General features: G+C 36.2%; 1 protein-coding gene across 7 annotated transcripts in view; it reads left to right on the forward strand.

Annotated features, from left to right (window-relative positions):
- Window positions 1-20,892, forward strand: part of SMOC2 (SPARC related modular calcium binding 2) — a 132,697-nt gene that overhangs the window by 72,845 nt on the left and 38,960 nt on the right. For all 7 annotated transcript variants that reach the window (XM_042820912.1, XM_042820921.1, XM_042820930.1 and 4 more), the window contains exon 8: window positions 19,955-20,141. In XM_042820912.1, coding sequence (XP_042676846.1) covers window positions 19,955-20,141 — 187 coding nt within the window. The remainder of the gene's footprint in view (window positions 1-19,954; window positions 20,142-20,892) is intronic.

Below are 20,892 nucleotides of genomic sequence, written 5' to 3' on the forward strand. Positions count from 1 at the left end.
AATTATTTGGAGTGAATTATAATTAGAAATTTATATTTCACTTTAAAACCAGGATTGTTAAGACTGTTGGGAATGGAGAAGTGAGACACTGTCACTTCTTACTGTATCCCTTATTGTTTTATTTTTAAATATTTTGAAGTCTAGGAAGTAGTTCTTTATTTTTACAGTCTTTAATGAAATCCTCATCTTGATTTAGCTACACAAAGAGAAAGTGGTATTGTTATTCTTCATTCTCTTCACCTGTGAAGAAAAATACTCTTCGTCCTCTTCTAGGCCCCCTTTGCTTTGTTTTGTTTTTCCTTTATTTTATTTTATTTTTTTTCTCCAACTCCTAAATTAGTAAAGGAAAATAGGTATTTTGTTTCTGCTCTTTCAGCCTGTTCCAAAAAGATAAACCTCTCCAGATATCCCTGCACTGCTTATGTATAATGAGACATTCTTAATTTCCAGGCTGCTGGATTATACTTACAATAGTACTATCTTATCTTTAATAATCCTTTTTACAAGTGTTTTCATTTATCTTTATTTTAATTTTATGTATTAGTTCAAAACCTTTATAAACATCATGTTCTGGCATTTTCAGTTTTTCCTCCCACCACAGAGGAAGATACTCCCATCCTTAACCATTAAAATTTGAGTTCTGTTTTATATCCAGTTGATGTTCATTATGCTCAGGATGTTCCAGGGTTTTATTGGACCCCCATTGCGGGAGGAGGGGGCTGGGGGGTAGAGATCTGCTTTATGTAAGGTTGATAATTTTTATTTTACTGCTTGTGTTAAAATTTGATGCCAAGAGATACTAATCTTTCCTATTTTTAATTATATCATATTACTTTCTGCAGAAAATAAATTAAATTGTTTTACTTTTTAGATACACACTCCCCCTTCTAACTACAGCTTTCAACAGTTTACCAAACATCAGACTGCAGAAACATAAAAACATCAATAAACTTCAAAATCCAAAATTGGATGTTAGGCTAACAGTTGGTATTTTAACAACAGTGGTTAGAAAATAATAATCATGTAAATCATATTTATGCTGAGAAACACATTGTATTAGATCCTATCTGAAGACACAGTGTTTCTGGGAAATTGATAAATCTTCCAGCCTTGAGAGTCTGGATTTGTCTTTAGCTAAGCAATGATTTCTGGACATTATATATAAGGTAATCCTTCAAGTGGCTTCCAAACTTTGCAGGCAGCTGAAAGACCAAACTAGTCAACAGTAAAAGCTGCAGGATTTCCATCATTGTTCCAATAATTGGATAATTAGGAGAAGATGACCATGCTGAATTTAGAGATGCCTTTCCTTCTCTGCCTTCCCATAGCCGAGAAGCAATCTAAGAATGTAGAAAGTTTAGCATATCGATATGCTGGAGGCAAAGATTTTTTTATTTCCATGCGCTTTCTTTGGCAAGAGATCTGGGCCAACTATGAGCACATAGAATTAGGCACCTAAACCTACTACAATCTGAACGATTGCCCTCTTTCTTCTTTCTTCTGAAATGAAGAATCCAGTATTACTCTTGAAATTAAATCAGTACTACCAAATGGAAGAGATACATGCAATGTCAGGGTAGCCTTGAGATTCATCTTCTCAAAATGTCAGTAAACTTGTGGTTACGCTCTTGAGCAAGAGTAAAAAACCTGTTTTGAATAGAGATAGTACAGAATGTTATTCTAGCAATCCTATTATATCCATGGAACTCTGCCACATTTTGCAAGGCTAAGAACTCTGCATGTATTTGTCTGTGAGCTGATAAAAATTATCAAAAATGTTAACCTTTTAGAAAAACAAAATTCTAAGTTTCACTGTTAAATTTAATCGGAATGATTCAGTATTCTGGCAAGATTTTTCTAGTTTTAAAGGACAAATTAGACTGTTCTGAGGATAGTAATTTTATCTTTATTTCACAAGGTTCAGTCAAATGATCAACTGCCCATCCTCCTATTAACTGAGTAAAAATATTTCAAAAAGCCCAAAACAGTCATGACAAGATATGCATTTTTAAAATCACTTATGTGAATATACAATTGTGCTGAGTACTCTGTACAAAAGAATTCTTAACTGCTGTTAATGGGAGAACTGGTCACCGTGTAACATCAACCAGCCCTGCTGGTTGGAATTCAGATTTCCTTACATCTACATTTCTGAAAAGGCTGAATTCATTTCTGTTATAGACCAAGTTATGAGCAGTTACATTGGTTTAAATTTGGAAGGATTTTTAGTGAGATGGTATTTCATATATAACTTCCAAATGTCTTTGCTGAGCCAAGCAACTCTGAACAAAATTCCTGAGAACTTTGATAGCTCATGATACAGCTAATGAATTGCTTAATTCATTATTTTCTTTTTGCTTAATTATTTGCTTAATTATTTTCAAAATAAATTATAGGCTTTTTCCTTTTACAATGCTTGAAAAAATATTGTGTATCTTCATCAATAATGCTAGCATTTTCCATTTGGTATAAAAGCAAGAATAATTCAGCTTCTACAGGTACTTTGTTGGGAGTAGTAGAATTCACTCCAAAACCTGTGTGCTGGCCATGCATTTTTGGCGCAGCTATTGCACCAACCCAAGCCTCTACTGCAGCATCTGGTTTTATGGGCTGTTGAGGTCCCTGGTTGATGTCGTCATTCACCGATCCTTTCCCCTTTGCCTGTCCTTAATGCAATGCATTGGCTTTTCTGTTTGTGACTAGTTTAGAGTCTCCTTTCTATGAGAAGTCACACCAGGAGTCATATTTGGCATAAGGTAACTTGTTCCAGCCAAATTGCATTATTAAAGTACACAAAATCACTTTGAGATCTTTTCATCTGTAAGATGCTATATATGTGTAAGTATGTATTACTACTGGCTTGCTTCCCTCTTCATTCCACTCTGTCCATCATGCTCTGTCCTCTCTCATAACAGCCTGTTCCAGATGTATGCTAGACAGTGTTTTCCCTGCACTCTGCACTGCTGAGAAATAACATTAACTATTCTTGCCATAATGCACTGGATTTCTGTCTTAGTGAAGGAAAAGCAGTGGTTCAAGAGACAGATCACTGTTTTTCATTAAAGGTATTTTTAATACCTGTTTTAGTTTAAGAATGGCAGGCCAAGTATCTGCATTCAACCACAAATAAAACTATGTTTAAATAAAATTAAGGCTGTAAATTAGATTTCAGATTTTAAATTCTCTTGGTACATTACAAAACACAAGAGAAAAGAGATACTAAGCCAAATATATTAAACTAGTTGAATACAGAAAGAATATGAATTCTTAGGGAGCTTTTTCCAAAAAGGTGTACATTTTGAGCTAAAAACTTGCATTTTCACAGTGAAAATTCAAGCAAACAGCAAAAACATGCCTTCAAAGATCTGAATAAGTACGTCACAAAACTCAAAATTGTGACTTTGAAATGTTCATTGTAATGACTTGTGGCAGCTGTAATTTTGAAATTTCATTACTTCCTTTTTCTTAGTTGGGACTTGTGTCCGCAGGCTGGCTACACATACAGAGTATAATAGTCTCCCATTTTAAAAAATGCACTTACCTCAGAGAAGTTATATGCATTTTGGATCATGTTGTTCCCTGGGAAGTTCCATGTAAAGAAATAATGTTTTGTTATAGGTTTTTGTTCTCATTAAAAATCACTTGCTGTTGTTGTTGTTTTGTTATTAAAAGGAAACACTTATAATGGAAAACATTTTTTCATTTAAAGACCCAATTTTCCACCAAGCAATCACAATGAAATTTTTCAACCAACCTGATTACGGTCATAATAGGCTATGAAAAGATTATATTATCACTGATTAAACAGCGTGTTGTTCCATTGTTTTGCAGTGAGATCTTATTGTTACTTAAAATTACAATTTCTACTGTCTTTAAGTGAGTCAAGACCTTCCATCAAAATGGAAGGACTTTTATTGTCATCTGTTTTGATCTTAAATATAGTTTTTGTTTGATAACAACACATTATAAATACTAGAAACCTCAAATCTTTAAGTTTTAAAGTGTTATCAGAGTCCATTTGGACATGGCCCTGTATTTGTATTACAAAACTCATTTAGAAACAAAGCCAAGAGGTTTCCTTTCCCTGCTAGCGTGAGTTAGGGACTCTGGCCTTTTCTGGAAGAGCTGGTGTTGTTGTGCAAGCAAATAAGGTGACTGAATAGATGACTTCCTGACTTTTTCCACTCACCTCATCAAGCTTCCACTGGCATTCCTCCCCTGACTGCAGTGGTTTCATTATGTGTCTTACTCAGAGTGAAAAGAGGCTTTTGTGACCACTGAAGCCAAACTAGCCTGTCCTGTGGTCAACTGCTGTAACACCAAGCAGTTTAGTTCAAGGTGGTATGCGTGACTAGTTTGGAAATAACTGTTTCATCCCTCCTCATTTTTTCATCCTAAGCCCCATTTGCACTGAGGCAGCCATATAACTCCACGTAGTTAGCTTCTCTTAGCATATATCTTTTATAGTATTCCAGTCCACTGAGGTATGCATAAAGGATTTTGTTTTATTCTGTAGGGTGCTTCGGTGTGTACATGACTGCTGGTGACCTGTAATGGCATTGAAATATTTCCTAGTGTCTGTAGTTAGATTAGGGCAAAATACTGGTTGGTATTTGGCCTGGATGCAGAGGAGTATAAAGTTAAATTAAATCCTCTTGTGCCCCCAGATGAGAGATACAGTTTTCACTAGAAAATAGAACATGGTTTCGGGTTTCAAGATGTGTTCAGTTTCAGTCATCGGTTGAGGGTCTGCAGTGCTCCTTCTCCACCACTAGGCTGAATCTTCAGGTCTGTATTAAGGCAAACTCCTACTGATATAGGGAACAAGAGTTTTTCTTATCTGATGATGTCTCCTTGTCATTTTGTAAATTCACCTACAGAATCCATTAAAATAGAGACTCCTAACAGGGGCAAGGGTGTGATTAGTTGTAGGGCTTCACGTCCATCACACTTTGTAATCATGTAGTTCATCCTGCTTTCACAACAGCACTGTGCCTAGTTATTCTGGCTGAGAAGAAGCTGTTTACTTAAATAATTAGTTTGCAAGAAAGTAGGCAAGAAGCTTCTGATCCTGGTCATTTACTCTCTTGGTTCCCCTAATCTCTGACCATGTGCATAAAGTAATAATCTTGATAGACCTTACTGGCCTGAACAAGCTAAAGAGAGAATCTTTGTTCTCATTGCTCTTCTGTTTGTCAGGTTAAGCCCTTCCTAGATTAAGAGCTTTATGCAGTTTCTAATCAGGTTTTAAAACAAAGCATTTTAGTATCATTGCTAATAATTTTTAGTGTTTTTAAGGTGATTCAACAGGGAAACAGCAAACCAAAAATATAATTATAAATGGCAGTGGTTTGAAAGGTCAGTTTTCTCCCTCTCCCTACCAAACTATCCTTCTAAGGATAAAATAGTGACTTCTATATTAATAATATTCTTCAATATTATAATAGCAAATTATTGTAGGAGGAGACAGTTTAGTTTTAACAGGCATGAAGCTTTCTTTTACTCAGAGAAGTATATACAGGAGTGAATCCACAGCAGTTTGAAAGGTAAATAGTGAGTAGAGAAGGGAATCAGTTTTGGATTTTTTTTTTTTTTAATTTGTTCATTTAGTTTTCTTTTATTTTTCCTCTAAATTTGGACGCTAATGGTAGGGGTCTGGTGATACTATTATTCCATATCTTGGAAACAGTGCATACTCATTTCTCTAAGCAGCTCGCATATGGTATATCAGTCTGCTGAATTCATGATAAAAGGATGGTCCACCCCAAACCTGTTGCTATTGCATAGCTGGAATTCCTCTTGACATTAATGCATGTTCTGTTGGCATAAGGGCTCAGATAGTCCACTTCTGTTGCTAGATGAAAGGGTGAACATTGGTGTTTTCTCTTTATTACCTTTCTGTACAAATATATTCTCTCAAGATGAGATGATGTTTTTTGGCATGTTCAAGTCAGAAATAGCTTTTTGCATGCTGGAGAAAACTTTGTTAAAGGTATTTTGATTTTCTTTAAATTAAAAAGTCTTAATCTGGTAAAGAATACTGATTAGTTGCTGCCAACACTAGCCTGAGTGGAGGTAACCGGATGAGACTTGTGGTGGCCTGTCTAGTTCCATATTTCTAGAGAGAGATGTAAGATTAACAACAGTTAGTAATTGTCATCATGTTAGCACCCAGGAGCCAAACAAGAATGGAATTTTGTAGTGTTAGTTGTACGTAATTTACTCATCACACAGGATATGTAGAAAAACCTCACAAATCTGGCAATGGTGCAGTGAGGAGCTATACTGGTGTCCAGTTGTGCAGAGACTCACTATTGGTCCTGTGCCTCTGATCCTCAGTGGATGGTGCTTAATGTTAGCTACACGGATTTCATATAGCAGCAAACATGTATGAAGGGTTCATGGTATCTCTGATTTGTTGAATCTCCTAACAGTGCTGCATATATAGTGTAACATAACTAACAACAGTGCTAGCCTCAAAGACGTCATTGTGCAATGACTTTTTCAATATTGTTGTCAAAATGAGCCTACGTGCCTTTTATATGGAATTTTCCCCCATTGTTTAAAACACTTTTTCCCTTATTAGAATTGAGTAGGAAAGCTTGTGAGTCAGAATGTTGTCTCTAGGCTTATCTGTTTTCATATCTGCCTTTATTGGAGCCTTGTGCACTTTTTCATAGTCTTTGTTATCTCTAGCATAATAAATTTTCCTCATTGTTTGTTGCACAAACAGAATTCACTATTCCATTTCTAGTCCTTTATTTTTTAGTCTGTTTTTTTCTTCTGCTAGTACCTGATCTTCACTGTGAGTTTCTCCATGTTTTACCCAGGCATCACTCTTCAGTCTCAAATGCTGCTGTTTTAGGGTTTTCCTGCAAAACAGATTTATTATCTTTCCATTCTTCCAACTTCTCTTTTTGACTGTTACTGCCAAAGGCAAGATTGGACACCATGGAATAAAGACTGTGGATCATACTATGAATCTGTAGTCTGTATTCTGAAAATGCAGTGACTCCAAAAACAAACTGGCAGTTCTTAGGAAAAATCACCTGAACATTTTGACTGATGGAGGAGGTACTTTGACTCCTAGAAGGAATAAGCATAGGAAGGTGTCATTGCCTATCTATGCAGGATTTCAGAGATCCCATCAGGGATGCCTTATTCAGTTACTGTATCCATACTGCAAGATACTGAATGATACCAAACAAGGGGAGAGACTAGAGCTAGTAGAGTACATGCTTAACTTTAATCCAGCGCTTTTCTCAGTTTCCATGATTAAGGCTGTGAGGTTTTATTGTTGTTGTTGTTTTATTTGTTTGTTGTGGGAGGAATCATCAGTTTTTCAAATAAAGGATGCTGCAAGTGTCATAACATCAACACTGTTGGCCTGAATGACCAGTGCATTCCTGGCCTATATTCTGCGCCAATTTTATTTCCTCAGGATGTTGCTGTGGAGACTTGAGCAGCCTACAAAGTACTGTATGCGAAAGCATCTGACGTCAGCTACTACAGAGAGACAATGTGGTTTGATTGCTTACATTAATGGCAGCTAGCCAGCAGCTCTGGTGCTCTAACCCAGGCTCTGCTTCTCAGGGAGCTGCAGCAGCCTGGAAAGATCAGTGCAAGCAGAAGCAAAGTTTTTAACACAGAGGTGACTGAGATAATGTCTAGTGCAGATCAGTCAAATGCAGTCAGGAGCTTTACAAACTTATATAGTATAGGAGGTGGAAATGAATAAAAATGTTTTGCATTGACCAGTAGAAGTAGTAGCACTTCTACAAAAGAAAAGACGCAACCTACCCCTTCCTCTCAGTTTCAGTTTTGTGTCTAGATTCCTTGCCTTTTTTCCTGTTTGTTGGTTTCTTTGATACTATAATTTAAATCACAGTTACTGGGTTTTCACTCTTGCCATGCAACTGATTTGCAACTTCTGAAGTTCCTCCCTGTCTTTCTGTAAACTCTACCTACCACTGTGTGGTTGGGATAAACATATATGTAGAACTTAAATAAGCAAAAAGTGCATGCCCATGACTTTGATCTCCATGTAAATGCTTATCTGTATTATTCTTACGTAAATGAGCCTACATATATGTAGCAAAATTTCTAGTATGTGTTGATTACAATGGAATTTTACTGTAGTTATTCTCAACAGTGGCTTAAGGAAAACAGGTTTGTAAATACACAGGCTTGTCCACTCTACATTTGCCTATGCTTTATTTCTAGTGATTGCTGAAAATAGTTCTACTAATGGCTGTTTTGACTCCATTAATTATGTCAGCGGTTGATTGGTTTGTCCCAGAGTGCTTTATAACAATGGATAGATTTAATTAGCAACAGCTTCAGCTGCAGCAGCTTCACAGCCTCTTGTGAGAGTTGTGCACTGTGCTTCATTTAGCATTATTTTCAAACCATCAAGTAACCTTTAAACTTCCCAAATTAAAAAAGAATACAAAGCATACAATACATAATATGTAGAAAGAATGACAGAACTATCCTCCCATAAGCTATAATAAAAACGTTTCCTTATTAGGTGACTGAATGCCAACATTGCCATTTCCTGTGATGCTGGTTATCTGGAAAAGTTAAATATTTAGAATCTGTTTTATTTGAACAGTTCTGCCAAAAACAGTCCTTTGGATTTTCTCTGTTTGTCATAGAGAGCTCCAAAATAAACAAGGCATGAGGTAGATGTGCATGTGTATATGGGGTGAATAGCTCTGAGAGGGATGGCAATATTTGTGGGAAACACGCTAAGAAAACATTTCAAAAAATAACTCTTTCTGAAATCTTTTTTTTACTCTCACACACAGTGAATTGTTGAGAAGTATTTGTGCAAGGCTTTTTCCATTGATACAAGTCACCTTTTCAGTAGGTTGAGCATTTCAAACTAATTTTCTTAGCTTTTAAAGTAACTGTGAGACACTGTGTTGTAAAGGATTAGGGATCATTAGTCACACTTTGAAAATTCTCATTTTAGTAGTTCAAAAAGCCTTAGACTTTGCCACTACATGTCTTTAAAATTGCACTGAGTATGGTAGGGACTTGCTTTCTCTTGTTGATCCCATCTGTGTACAGTGGAATTGCTCCAGTTTGACAGGAGCAGAAATTGTGATGTGGGGTTTTCAATATGGTAAAGTATTTTCTATCCTTCAAAAGCATAGGGGTGTTTCAAAATCACACTATATTTAGCATGATATAGACTTCAGATGGATATTTCTTTTTGAAGACAGAGATGAAAGTGGGGTGGAATTAGGATTTTTATTTTTAATTCACATTGCCCAATATGAATGCTTTTCTCCAAAGTTTGAAAGGAGAGCCAAGCCAAAGATTTGGCTTTGCTCTTGAAACCAGAGCACAAGCTGAGCCATTTAACCATGGCCATATGAGAAAAAAAGAAAGGAAAAAAAAAAAGAATAAAGCTACCTAAAACTATATTAAAAAGTTTCTGGAGGTGGAAGAAATAGTATTAGATTATTCTTATTGGATTTTATTCTTCTTTGGCACATCCTCTTTATTGCACACAAAACTTGGCCAAAAGCAGTAAACATTCTCTTCTATCAGAATCTTGTACTTCTGCTGCAGCTAACTTCCATTGTGCTATACAAATAACATGTATTGCATATAACTTGCCGAGAGCCAAAGCAAGACTTGTACAGCAGATAATCTAACTTCGGATTTGTGTAGGGTTGAAGCAATGCAGTAACCTTCTGTATAGGGTTTGTGTTCACTTTATTTGTTAGGTCTCAGACTGAGGATGAGGTAATGCATTCTGGGAGAAGTGCGATTCAGTGGATGATAGCACTTTACAAAACTTGCTTCTGATTCTCTCCAATGACATTTCTTTGTGCAACACAGTTCCTTTAAGTAGCGACACAAGTATTCTTATTTTCCACCTGCTTCCTGGCATCTCTTTGACAAAGTGAAAAAGAACAAGTCAGAATTAAAGTGGTCTGGTTTTGGTTCATCTGTCATTGACTAGCTTTTAAGGGTGCAAATATATTTGCAACATTTATACAATTTTAAAATGCTTGGGCTTTTTTATCAGACAGATTTGAAAGGTATGTATCTGAGAGCCCTAGGGGTGAAATAATTCTTAACCACAGAAGAGGCAGTGGGAGTGATAGTAGCATAAACGTTTGCTTTATGGCTGTCAAAGTTACACTCTGAAACACTGAGGAAGAAATGAGAATTTCCATTTCAACATCCTGTTTAATCTCTGTTTAGTTTCAGAGGGCCAAAGCATTGCCATTTGTATTGCCCATCTAGCCTGCTATAAGCTAGCAGAGGTGCATTTTATATTCATGATTTTGTAAGCTACGCAGAGAATATGCAGAGAATATTTACAAAACGTAAAATAATATTCTCTTCCTAACTGACCACTTTGGATCACATTGCAATAAAACATCCATAAGTCATCCCAGATTCTACTGACTTCAGTGGCAGTAGCCAGAGTTCATTTCCATGAGGCCTGTTGTCCTTACAGTGAAATCTGAGACAATATGATGGTCAATAGTCCCACCACACTTTGTCACTGAACAGCCCTACACTGGTGCTGAAGTGAGACAGTTACAGAGGGAGACACGCGGGCAGGCTGCAGAGTACATGAGCAGGTTACAGAGGGTGCACACACAAGGCAAGTCCCATGAGTGGGATTCCGGGAAGGTTTTGTATAGGTAGGGCTGTGGTCCTTCTTCTGTGGAGAAACTTTGGCAGAGCATGGCATTATTGGCTTGCTCATGGCTTCTCAGGGTCACCTAAGCAATCAGGTGCAGGAGGAGGCAACTTCTGTACCACATTCACTTTACACACAGGGAGTGCAGGCTGTTCCACGAACTGATGGTGCACCCACTTTGCAAACACCATATCCACAGGAAATGGTGCAATGGAGCAAATTCATGAATTACGGAACAGCTATATGATTAAAAAACAAACAAACAAAAGTATTAAAAAGATTGCTTGTTTCTTATGTTAATCCTGTTTACATTGTAACATTAAGTCTATGTCCAGGGTAAGCCTCTATGATGGGGTTGGAAATGAGCTGATACTTAGAAAATAGAGCATAGATGGAATGCGGCCATCTCAGGCTGGAGTTAGGCAATAAGACTGGAAAACACTGCTCAGTGCCAACAGAATTAGCAGTATAGACCAATGGCAGGAAAGTGACACAAACTGCAGCCAACTATGCCACTGAAAACCTCTGAAATTAAAATTGCTTAGGTGCCTAACATCTAGTAATCAAAGACAAACCCAGGCACTAATATAAGTGTCTCAATTTCCCAAATGATGAACAGGAGCAACTCCTGTTTCACTGAGTGGAAGTGGTTGGCTGATAAACATTCCTGCAAACTGAATTTAAGCACCCCTTTGCACATTTTGTGTTGTGATTTTTAATAGAGCTATTCAAACAAGTGCTTACCCTCAGCTCACCTGGCAAAGACTTTTGTTTTCACAGCTCTATGGAAAAAGTGAACCAGCTTTGTTTTCACTTCAAGTATTTCTTAAAAATTGAGAGATTTTTCCACTGCCGGATGACTAACACTTACTGGTCAATATACTCATAAAGCAAGAATGGTAGCTTTACGCAACTTTGTTTAATGAACGAGCCTTCAGATTGCTATAGCAAACTGGCCAGCTAACCACTATGTTTGGGACACATCAACAATTTTCATTTGCTGTAATTTTGGGTGGTGGATTTTTTGTTTGATTTGCAGTTTGAAAGCTTTGGTGCTGCTTTGCTTTGGAAGTGTGATGCAGTCATACTGAGCAATAATAGGAAGTGATGTTTCTTTTCTATGTCTGAGCTTAGAGCAAAACCAGGTTTCACCCCACTTGGCAAATGCTGCCAAGTTATATATATAACACAAGTTATATTCTTGCAGGGTGGTGCACTTTTTTGCACTGTGTCTTCTCTTATGTCTTCTCCAAATCATCAAGGTCAAACAGGAGCACATGAAGATAGTAATCCATCTTCTGTACAGCTTTGTATTTCAGTGAATATCCTCAATTCACTGAGCAAAAGGGACTGAGGGAACTTACCTCCTTAGAAAGCCCAAGGATTTTTCACTCTTCTTGTGAAACCTGGTGTTGCATGATTGCTCACTGGCTTAAGAGGTTTCTTTGATTTGTATTAAAGTTCTCTCTAGAATCCAATGTGGAGTGTAGGTTATAAACAATTCTTTGTTCAAATCTGTCTAAAGAGATTCACTTTACACACATATGCTATCATTCTCACACTCTACTGTTAAAGATTCAACCAAAATGTCCTACTCTTGGTTTCTTGCTCTCACATTTCATAGGTGTTTGACTAAGGATATTCAGGGTATACATTTTGGCTGTAATGCAAAATGCATCTCTGAAAGATTTATAATCTAGTATATATTGACTTCATGTTTCTTTGTCATTTACCTACAGGAGGACTAAATGCTATCACTTAAACATTTAGAGCCAGATTTTGTTGTACATGTAGATGAAGACTAATTTCTCTGTAAGTTTTCACCTAGTCACTGAATAGATCTCATACCATTAATTTATTTAACGTAAGTAAATAAGAATGCTAAAATTTAGAGTTAAATATTGTTTGAAAACAGATAGCTTATTTGTTCCCTTATAATTTATACAGTGCAGCAGGAAAATACAGTGAGGGAGAAGAAGTAGTATAAATGAATAACTAAAATAAGCAATTTCAATGAGCTATAATTCTTTTATAGGAAAAAAAAATTGAATACTTACAAAATACTTCTCATCTCTTTAACCAAGAAGTTGTACTAAAATTTAAAACAAACATAACAGGCAAACCAAACACAAAAACAGCAGGTTTCTGTGACAAAACAGTTCTTGTATTGTAGTTATGGCCTTTCTCACAGCGTTCCCAGCATTTGAAGTTTTAAGAAAAACTATGATGGGGTGTGTGTAAAATGGAGGTGTACATTAAAAATTCCAGTGGGCCTACATGTTTAGAACTTTGATTAAAGCGCAAGTCATCATATTTTCATCTGAGAGCTTTGTTTTATGAGCACCCAACTTTTGTGTTTTGCTAGAGCCAGAATTTGTTAAATCTTGAGTTGACATAGTGTCACCTGACTACTCAAACTCAAACTACTCATAGGGTAAAAGGGGAGATAATCCTGGTGCTTTCAAGTAGATTGGAGTCACTGTGACTTTATTCTTTCTAGGTAAAGTTAAGTGGAAGCTCGTGTTTTCTGTGTTCTGGCTTTTTGTTTTTTTTTGTATGAGCTCAGTGAACTTCCAGATGATCCTCCTTATGTATTGCAGTGTCTTTGTGTATGAAGCCACATAAATAAATGAGAGCATCTGTTGGTGATTTATCTTGCTTTGTTCAGTGGAGTGAAGCACATAAATTAATGTGCAGGGCTTTGTTGAAGCCATCAGCTTTTTGTTTGGCTACAATAATTGACTCAAACTCCAAAAGTGCAAAATAGTGATCAGTGTAAATCGAGAGTAGTCTTCAAATACACAGAAGGGGCCTGAAATATTTGGTTCCCACAAGTTTTTGCAAACAAGAATAAGCATGAGTTGGAATGTTGCCAGCTTTTATCAGGCCTTGCGAACCCTCATGCTGATGAGTATCTGAACCTAATTTAAATCAAAACATGTTCTATCAGATAATTTAGTTTTACGATTTGGTTGCCATTTGGTGTTGGGACTAAATCTGAGTGTATGTTATGTTACCTGTTACTTCCAATCAGTCCTTGATCTATAAACAAATATTGGGCTTACCTGGAAATGTACATACCATACATGAGGATATATTCAACTGAGACCTGATGTATTGTCCACTGAGTTTACCAGGTCACAGAAATGTTTCCCATTTGATAGGTTTATGAGTAATCTCTATAAGAAGCTAGAAGCATGAGCATGTTCCTGCTTTCGTTTCTATCACTGAATTACACTTAATTTCTGTTAGATATGAGTTTACTTAAAAATTAGGAGAGGATAAGTAGACAAATTCTTGTTGCAACAGTGCTTTTGAAGAATGATTACTGTGAGATGTTCACAGTATGGTCATAAAGGATGAGAAAATAATATATACGTAAAGGATATGAAGCTGGTATCTTAAACCCATTCATAACACTTCATCGATAGTAAATTAACTTACTTCCTTGCATGCTGTGTTCATAGTGGAACCAGATGTCAGGGATTATGAGTGACTAAATTGGCTGGCTACAGGTAAAGAACCTGTTAGTTTGTCTTGCGGGTGCATATTTGCTGGAAGTAGGAATAACAAAGCCATTGCTGTTATGGACTGTTTTGTTTTTCAGATTTTTATCCAGTCAATGTAAATTCTTCTTCAGGGAGAAAGAAGCTTGAATAGAAATTATCCCACTACCTACTGCCTTTTTAAAGTGAATGTTTTATTCAGATGTGGAAGTATAATTTGATGTAGTGTAAGTGGAAATCCATTCAGTGAAACTTGAAGACCATAGAAACGATTTGAAAATATAAAAACACATTGTAATCAGTTTCCTCTGTGCCTGTTAACTTCACTAGTTCAGGAAGGGTTCATCCCAAGCAAAAGAATCAAATTCTTATTCCCAAGGGATGTGAATTAGTTTGAGGGGGTGCATGGTGTCAACTGGAGGATTATCAGACATACTAATTATTATGATTTTGAAATAAACTTCTACAGGAGTTGTGAGAATCAATATTTGAAGTGTTGTAAAAATGTACCTAAATTAGGCTAAATTAAGTAGGATTGCCTGATGATTTTGATAACATTTTGATTAGTAGAAATTGTCATAGCAGGTAAATCTCTGCATGCTGAAATTTGAACACAGATGTGTTTTGTCTGGACATCCTCTCATAGTCATGGAAGAACTGCTGTAGTAACCGCCTCTAATATTACGCTGTGCTCCTCTAGAGTATGCGTATCACTTTTCAGAGTATTTTAGTTCACAGGTTTTTTGTTACTCCCTTTCTGTAGAAGATATTGAGCTTTGAGGTCTAATAAAAGACCCCTTAAGCCTGGAAAGCAGGCAGTCTAAATTGTCCTTTCATGGCCCATTACATTAATGAGAAAAGGAGGGAGAAAGAATCAACTGAAAATATAACTTTTTGGAATGAATTCTGTTTGTCATATACACATTGTGGGGTTAAGAAAATTGAAATTAAATATTTATGTATTGGCAGGAAATGTTAAAGTAGCAAGCAAATGCCTTTGTAATTTTCTGCAGATTTGGCAGAAAGAATATATATAATAAACATATAAATATAAATACATATTTTACATATAATATATGTATATATTCTTAAATCTGTTTCTACAGTGTATTCTGAAGAAACAAGCTGCCAAATCTGCAGAAAATTACAAAGGCGTTTGCCTTATATATATAATTTATAATCATGACAATTCCGCATGCTGTGAGAAGCTGTGATATGACACAGCACAATAACTGCCAGAATTTCTGAAAAAGGGGCTAAAACATCTCCTGTTACCAGACTAACGTGATTACTATATCTTACATAATATGGTGCTTGGTGTTTGCATATGCTACAGACAAAAGCACAGGTATGCCTGATGATTACTTTCCCAGAAAAGTTCCTTTTTCTTCACTCTAGGATATCACTTAGTAAACAAAAGTAAACACTTTAAATAACCCATCAGAGATTAACAAGTGTATTCTATCATAAATAACAATTCACAGCATCATATCCCATGTCAGTTGAGGAATTTTCTGTTTATGAAATTAGCAAGATTCTTTAAAACGCAGATGTTTATTTTGAGGAAGGATTGGTCACTAGCAACAGGAAATGGCTCAAGATTTTATACAAAACATTAAACTTCTCTATATTCTTTGTAATTAGCTGGAGTATTTTTCCAATTGACAGAAGATGAAGCATTTCTTCTGGTTATTTGTAGTGGACAACGATGGCATCTTGAACCAGAACAGGAAAAGTATATTTAGTTACAAACATTTAAAGTGAAAAAGGGAAGAAGTTAAATATCAGCATGACATACATTCTATTTAAAGCACATTTTAAAACTCATTCTTTGTGGTGAAAAATAGTTTAACCACATCTTCAAAAAAAAAAAAACCAAAAAAACTTTTACAGGGCTCTTGTTTTAAAACTACATAAAATATTCCTATTTTCTTACATCACTGAACATTGTGTGTTAAATGACTGATACTTATGAGTCTGCAATAAAATATAGCTTTAGGTAGAAACTGTAGAAAGGTTTATTAACCTGCAACAAAGAATGCCAGTGCTTTCCTGCTTCTGGGAGGAAGGTTTTTGCAGTAATACACTGCACGGTAAGTTGATGTTTTAATGACTTTGGTTTTTATTTTATTTTTTTGTACTGAAGCATGTATCTTTTTTTTTTTCTCCATACCATTTTATGAACTTCTGGCATCCATCTGTTACAGTTCCAGATCCCAGTTGTTGTCAGATTGTTTGGACAAACTGTAAAGTATTTTCTAAGTTAATGACATTTATCACTGGTTCTCCTGGGAAATTAATGTTTGTTGACCATGACTCTTCTGACATCACTGAGACAATTATTTGCAACAGTATAGTAGCTCTGTGATAAGAGCTCTTAGATATCACAAGGCTACAACTGAATCTTTCCAGTGCTCCTGTTGTAAATAACTTAAAGGAAAGTTTGAAAGGAAATGAATGGTTCCTTAGAGAGGAAATTACATGGAGGACTAAGGTTTTGTTCTGGAGAAAGTAAGCAGGGTTATATGTAAATACAGTTTTACACATCTTTATGTAAAAATATTGCTCTGGTAGTGAAAACAAATGGGGAAATAGTAATGATGGCACATATGGTCATGTAAAGTATGTACAGACGTAATGAATCTGAGGAAATTACTCTCTTGAGCAGTAACAACATTGCCTGATAGTGACCTGAAGATCATTTTCTCTGCCTTTGTACAAGGCAGAGAAAAAACAAACTATTATGCACTTTTGGTGAATGAAAAAAAAAACCATCAAGCTATATTCAGCAAATCTGCCATTTGACACATACAAAACTGACAGGTATGATTTCCATCAGACTTATTTATATTTGTAGTTTGCTTAAAATAACCTATATTTTATCTGGTTCATTTTATCTGACAAATAATTTAGGATTAATGATAAGTTCCTCTTTGTATCATTTCCCATCTGCAGCGTAAGGATATGGAACTAAAGGTTCTAAGGGGGAGTGTTTCCTGGAAATGCTGTAACTTCTTTTCTTTATGTTTTTTATGGTCTTGAATGCCTATGCTGGTGCTGCAGTTCATCACTAATGTTCTCCTAGTTACAGGACTTTTCCCTTAGCATTTGGTATGAATCCTGACTTTATGTATTTTTCAGAGGCTCCTGCCATTAAGGACTTTTCCTTTTTAAATCTCAAAACTTTCCTTTTGGTTACTGTCACTGGCTGTCCTGTTTCTCATTTCCCTTCAACCAGTCCTCTGACTGTCTCTCCTAAATCTATAAACCACTTTCACAACCCTCCTTTGAAACCTCTCCACTATTACTGTGTCACTCTTCCTTTGTGACTTAGAACCAGACATAACTGAGGAAAAAGAAAACAACAGAAAAGGGACAAAGTTCTAGCTTGAGCAGTACCTTGTTGAAAACTTTGCTTTGGGAATTCAGTCAGGACTGTAACACTTGCTACTACATCAACACAAGAAGTGTTTGTACCAGTGGCTCATGACTCCAGTGGTTTTGAATCATCAGTGCAGTTCTTTGCTGGTCATTTCAGTCAGTAGAAACCAGAGCTGCTCACAAATGGTGATACAGGGTGGGCTCACAGTCTGTATCTGCATCTACACTGGGAATTTTCCATCACACTTCTCTCTGATTTCTGTTGCATTTTGCCTATCTGGATGACCTGCCTGTGTAGTCTCTAGATTTTCTAAACAAATCTGAAATCATGAGATGTATTGCTCCTCTGGGCTAGCAAGAGATTATAATACCTGCACATCTGCCAGATTCTGTTGCTAGTTACAAGGACATAAAACAAGATGTCACAGTAGACAATGGGATGATTCCAAGGTTTATCAGTAGGAATGAGAAAAGAATTTAGTGGAGTTCACAGAGGACGAATGATTTCCTCCCTCTCACTGCAGCTGTTTTACCCTGTTTGCTTCATTTTGCTTGACTGTATAGAAATTGAAGTACCAAGCTAAAAGTGATGTGCTTTTCAGGGTTGTCATATTTTTTAAGTCAATAATCATTATAATCCAGATTTACTGAGGAAAAGATTTATTTTGGCTGCTATAAGAGGATGTTGGTGATGGTTTTCTACTTTGAAAACCAACAGTTATTTCTGTGAATGCTTTAACATGTAAATAATTAACTGTTTGCCTTTTTTAAAGGAGCTATTCCCTCTTCTCTATACTGCTTCTTTGATTAGTTTATTATGTAAACACTGGTGTTTTGAGAACTGTTAAATCTCTGATTATGTTTACCTCTGAAAACCAAGAGAAAACTATGCAAATGTTATCAATTTGTCCAGCTGTCCTACTATATGAAACAAGTGAATAATTTAAAAATCAACTAACAAATATATAAATAAATCAGTGCCTTCTAATGAAATTAGCAAGTGGCATGCTTGATTTTTAGACTTTTCACAGATACTGAAATAAAATACAATGATGTGGAAATTACACAATTGTGTAGATGCTGAATGATTGGCTTCCTGCCTTCTTTTCCACTGCACCAGAAATCTTACTGACTTTTTTCATGTACAAGATGCTGGATATAGTAAATTTGTACAGTTTTTCTTACAATTTACAGAGCTTTTTGAACCACGTGGGTAAGAGTAAATGAGATTAGACTGCAGCTGAAACTCAGTACAAATACATTAGAAAATCCAGTCAACATTCAGCTTGTTCTTCTGTGGATTGAAAAGTGAAAAATTCAAGAAGCAGAACTTGATGGAGATTCAAAGAATCATTTGTTGCTGGTCTTTGAATGACTTGAGAGAAGAGCAAAAATTATCCACAGATAATTTTCTGGCAACATTAAAAAAAACTTCTCTTTAACTGAAGGGATTCTCTCATTGATTGAAATTCCAGCAACTTGAGATTTTCCTATTATTAATGTGTGTTTGCAGAGTTGTTATTGTTACCAACATTTTAATTTTTCAAATAACTGATTCTTGTTCACTGGAGTAATTTGGGAATTAAACCAAAGCTGTTTTTTTTAGCCAACTAAATTTCACACGATAGGGGACCGCTTTTAAAAATCCTGGAGAAAGGAATAGTGTGAGTAAGTAGTCTATCATCTCATTTACTACCTCCTAAAGAGCCACATACAACAGCTTAGCAGTGATCAAAATCTATCAAAACAAGTGTTTTACTGATTGGTGTGAAATGGCTGGCACTCTTAGCTTGAGGAGTTTCTGCTCTTTGTTCCCTGGTTCGGTTTCATGTAAAGGCCAGTAATATGTAGACATGTTAGATTTCCCACTTTCAGAAGGATGTGAAATACACTGTTAGGACAGAGATAAAAATGTAGTACTTTTTTTTGGGGGGGGTGTTTTGTCTCCAAAGCAAATCATTCATCACAAATAATAGCGTCATCAGGAAAGCAGGTGAAAGAATTTTTGCTGTATGAAGATGTTCCAAAACTGGAAAGAAAAAGCAGAAAATGAACAGTTAGATGAATATTTCCTTCTGAAAAGAATCAGTAGTTAAGGGACTGTGGGATGTGAGAGAATTTTTAAGGTGGCAGAGAAAGTATTTGGTTATTCGCAGATTATATCTAGTGTAGGAGTTGAGGTAGAAGATAGCAGTAGGATTATTATGAAGCACCTGCATAGAAAGGAAACTAAAATATGAAACAGGAAACATAAAAAAGTGTACTTGCTATTTATGCTGTAGAAAACCTCTTCAATCCTTATATATGATCAAATAAAGTTATAAAAGCTGTTCAAGAAATCTGGTAGGCCCTTATTATAAAGCTTCTTCAGTATCTTTTCTTTTCCTTCCAAAAGCATCATCGTGTGATCAAGAACTGCAGTCAGCCCTGGAGGAAGCTAAACAACCCCAGAAAGATAATGTGTTCATTCCAGAATGTGCTCAGGGTGGTCTTTACAAACCAGTGCAGTGCCATCCTTCCACGGGCTACTGCTGGTGTGTTCTCGTTGATACAGGGCGTCCTATCCCGGGTACATCAACAAGGTAAGGGAATGTTCAGTACTTAAACCTTTAATGAGAAGATGGAGAAGATGCCTTTAATGTGCGTGGCCTAGCATGTTGATTTCCATTATTAGTGGAATTATACAATGTAGATATATTCCTCTAGGAAAATGAAGTGAAATGATCAAAAGTAAGGCCAGATGGCCAAAGACCAATACACTACAATTCTACAGACAGTGTGGTCCCCTAGTTCTATTTTTTTTATTTTTAATTTCCATCTATTTTATGGTGATTAAACTAATGCTTGAAGCAGCCCAGAGAAAACCTCACACTTCACATAGCCTCAACATACAAGAACGAAGAAGGATGGTCTGTGACAGAAACCATGTCCAACCTCAGAAATGTGCAGTTATTTTTCCAGCAACTTCCTCAGCTATTTCATATGACTTGCTTTGGTGGAACAATTGCCTGGAAACCCATAGAACGGAAATATCATTTTAGTGTGTTACTAATAGAAGCTTTAGGAGTTCAGTCATCTCAGCTGAGCCGGATGCACGGTAGTGTTGTAAGCCACATTGAGCAGATGTAGGCAAGGCAAATATCAAATTCAAAAGGATGTTATTTAGGCTGGTTATTGAGGTTTGGCCATCACAGGAATGCTATAAAAGCCCATATAAAGCTGGCGGGAAGTATGGGTATCTTGATGCAATCATAAACCATCTAAAACCTAAGCAGAAACCATTTTGGATCATTCGCCTAGTATTTGTGAAAGATATTCTAAACCCCTTGCTAT

Source organism: Centrocercus urophasianus, unplaced genomic scaffold, assembly GCF_019232065.1.
Source record: "Centrocercus urophasianus isolate 14NV4802_14NV808 unplaced genomic scaffold, USGS_Curo_1.0 seq_10, whole genome shotgun sequence".
Lineage (NCBI taxonomy): Eukaryota > Metazoa > Chordata > Aves > Galliformes > Phasianidae > Centrocercus > Centrocercus urophasianus.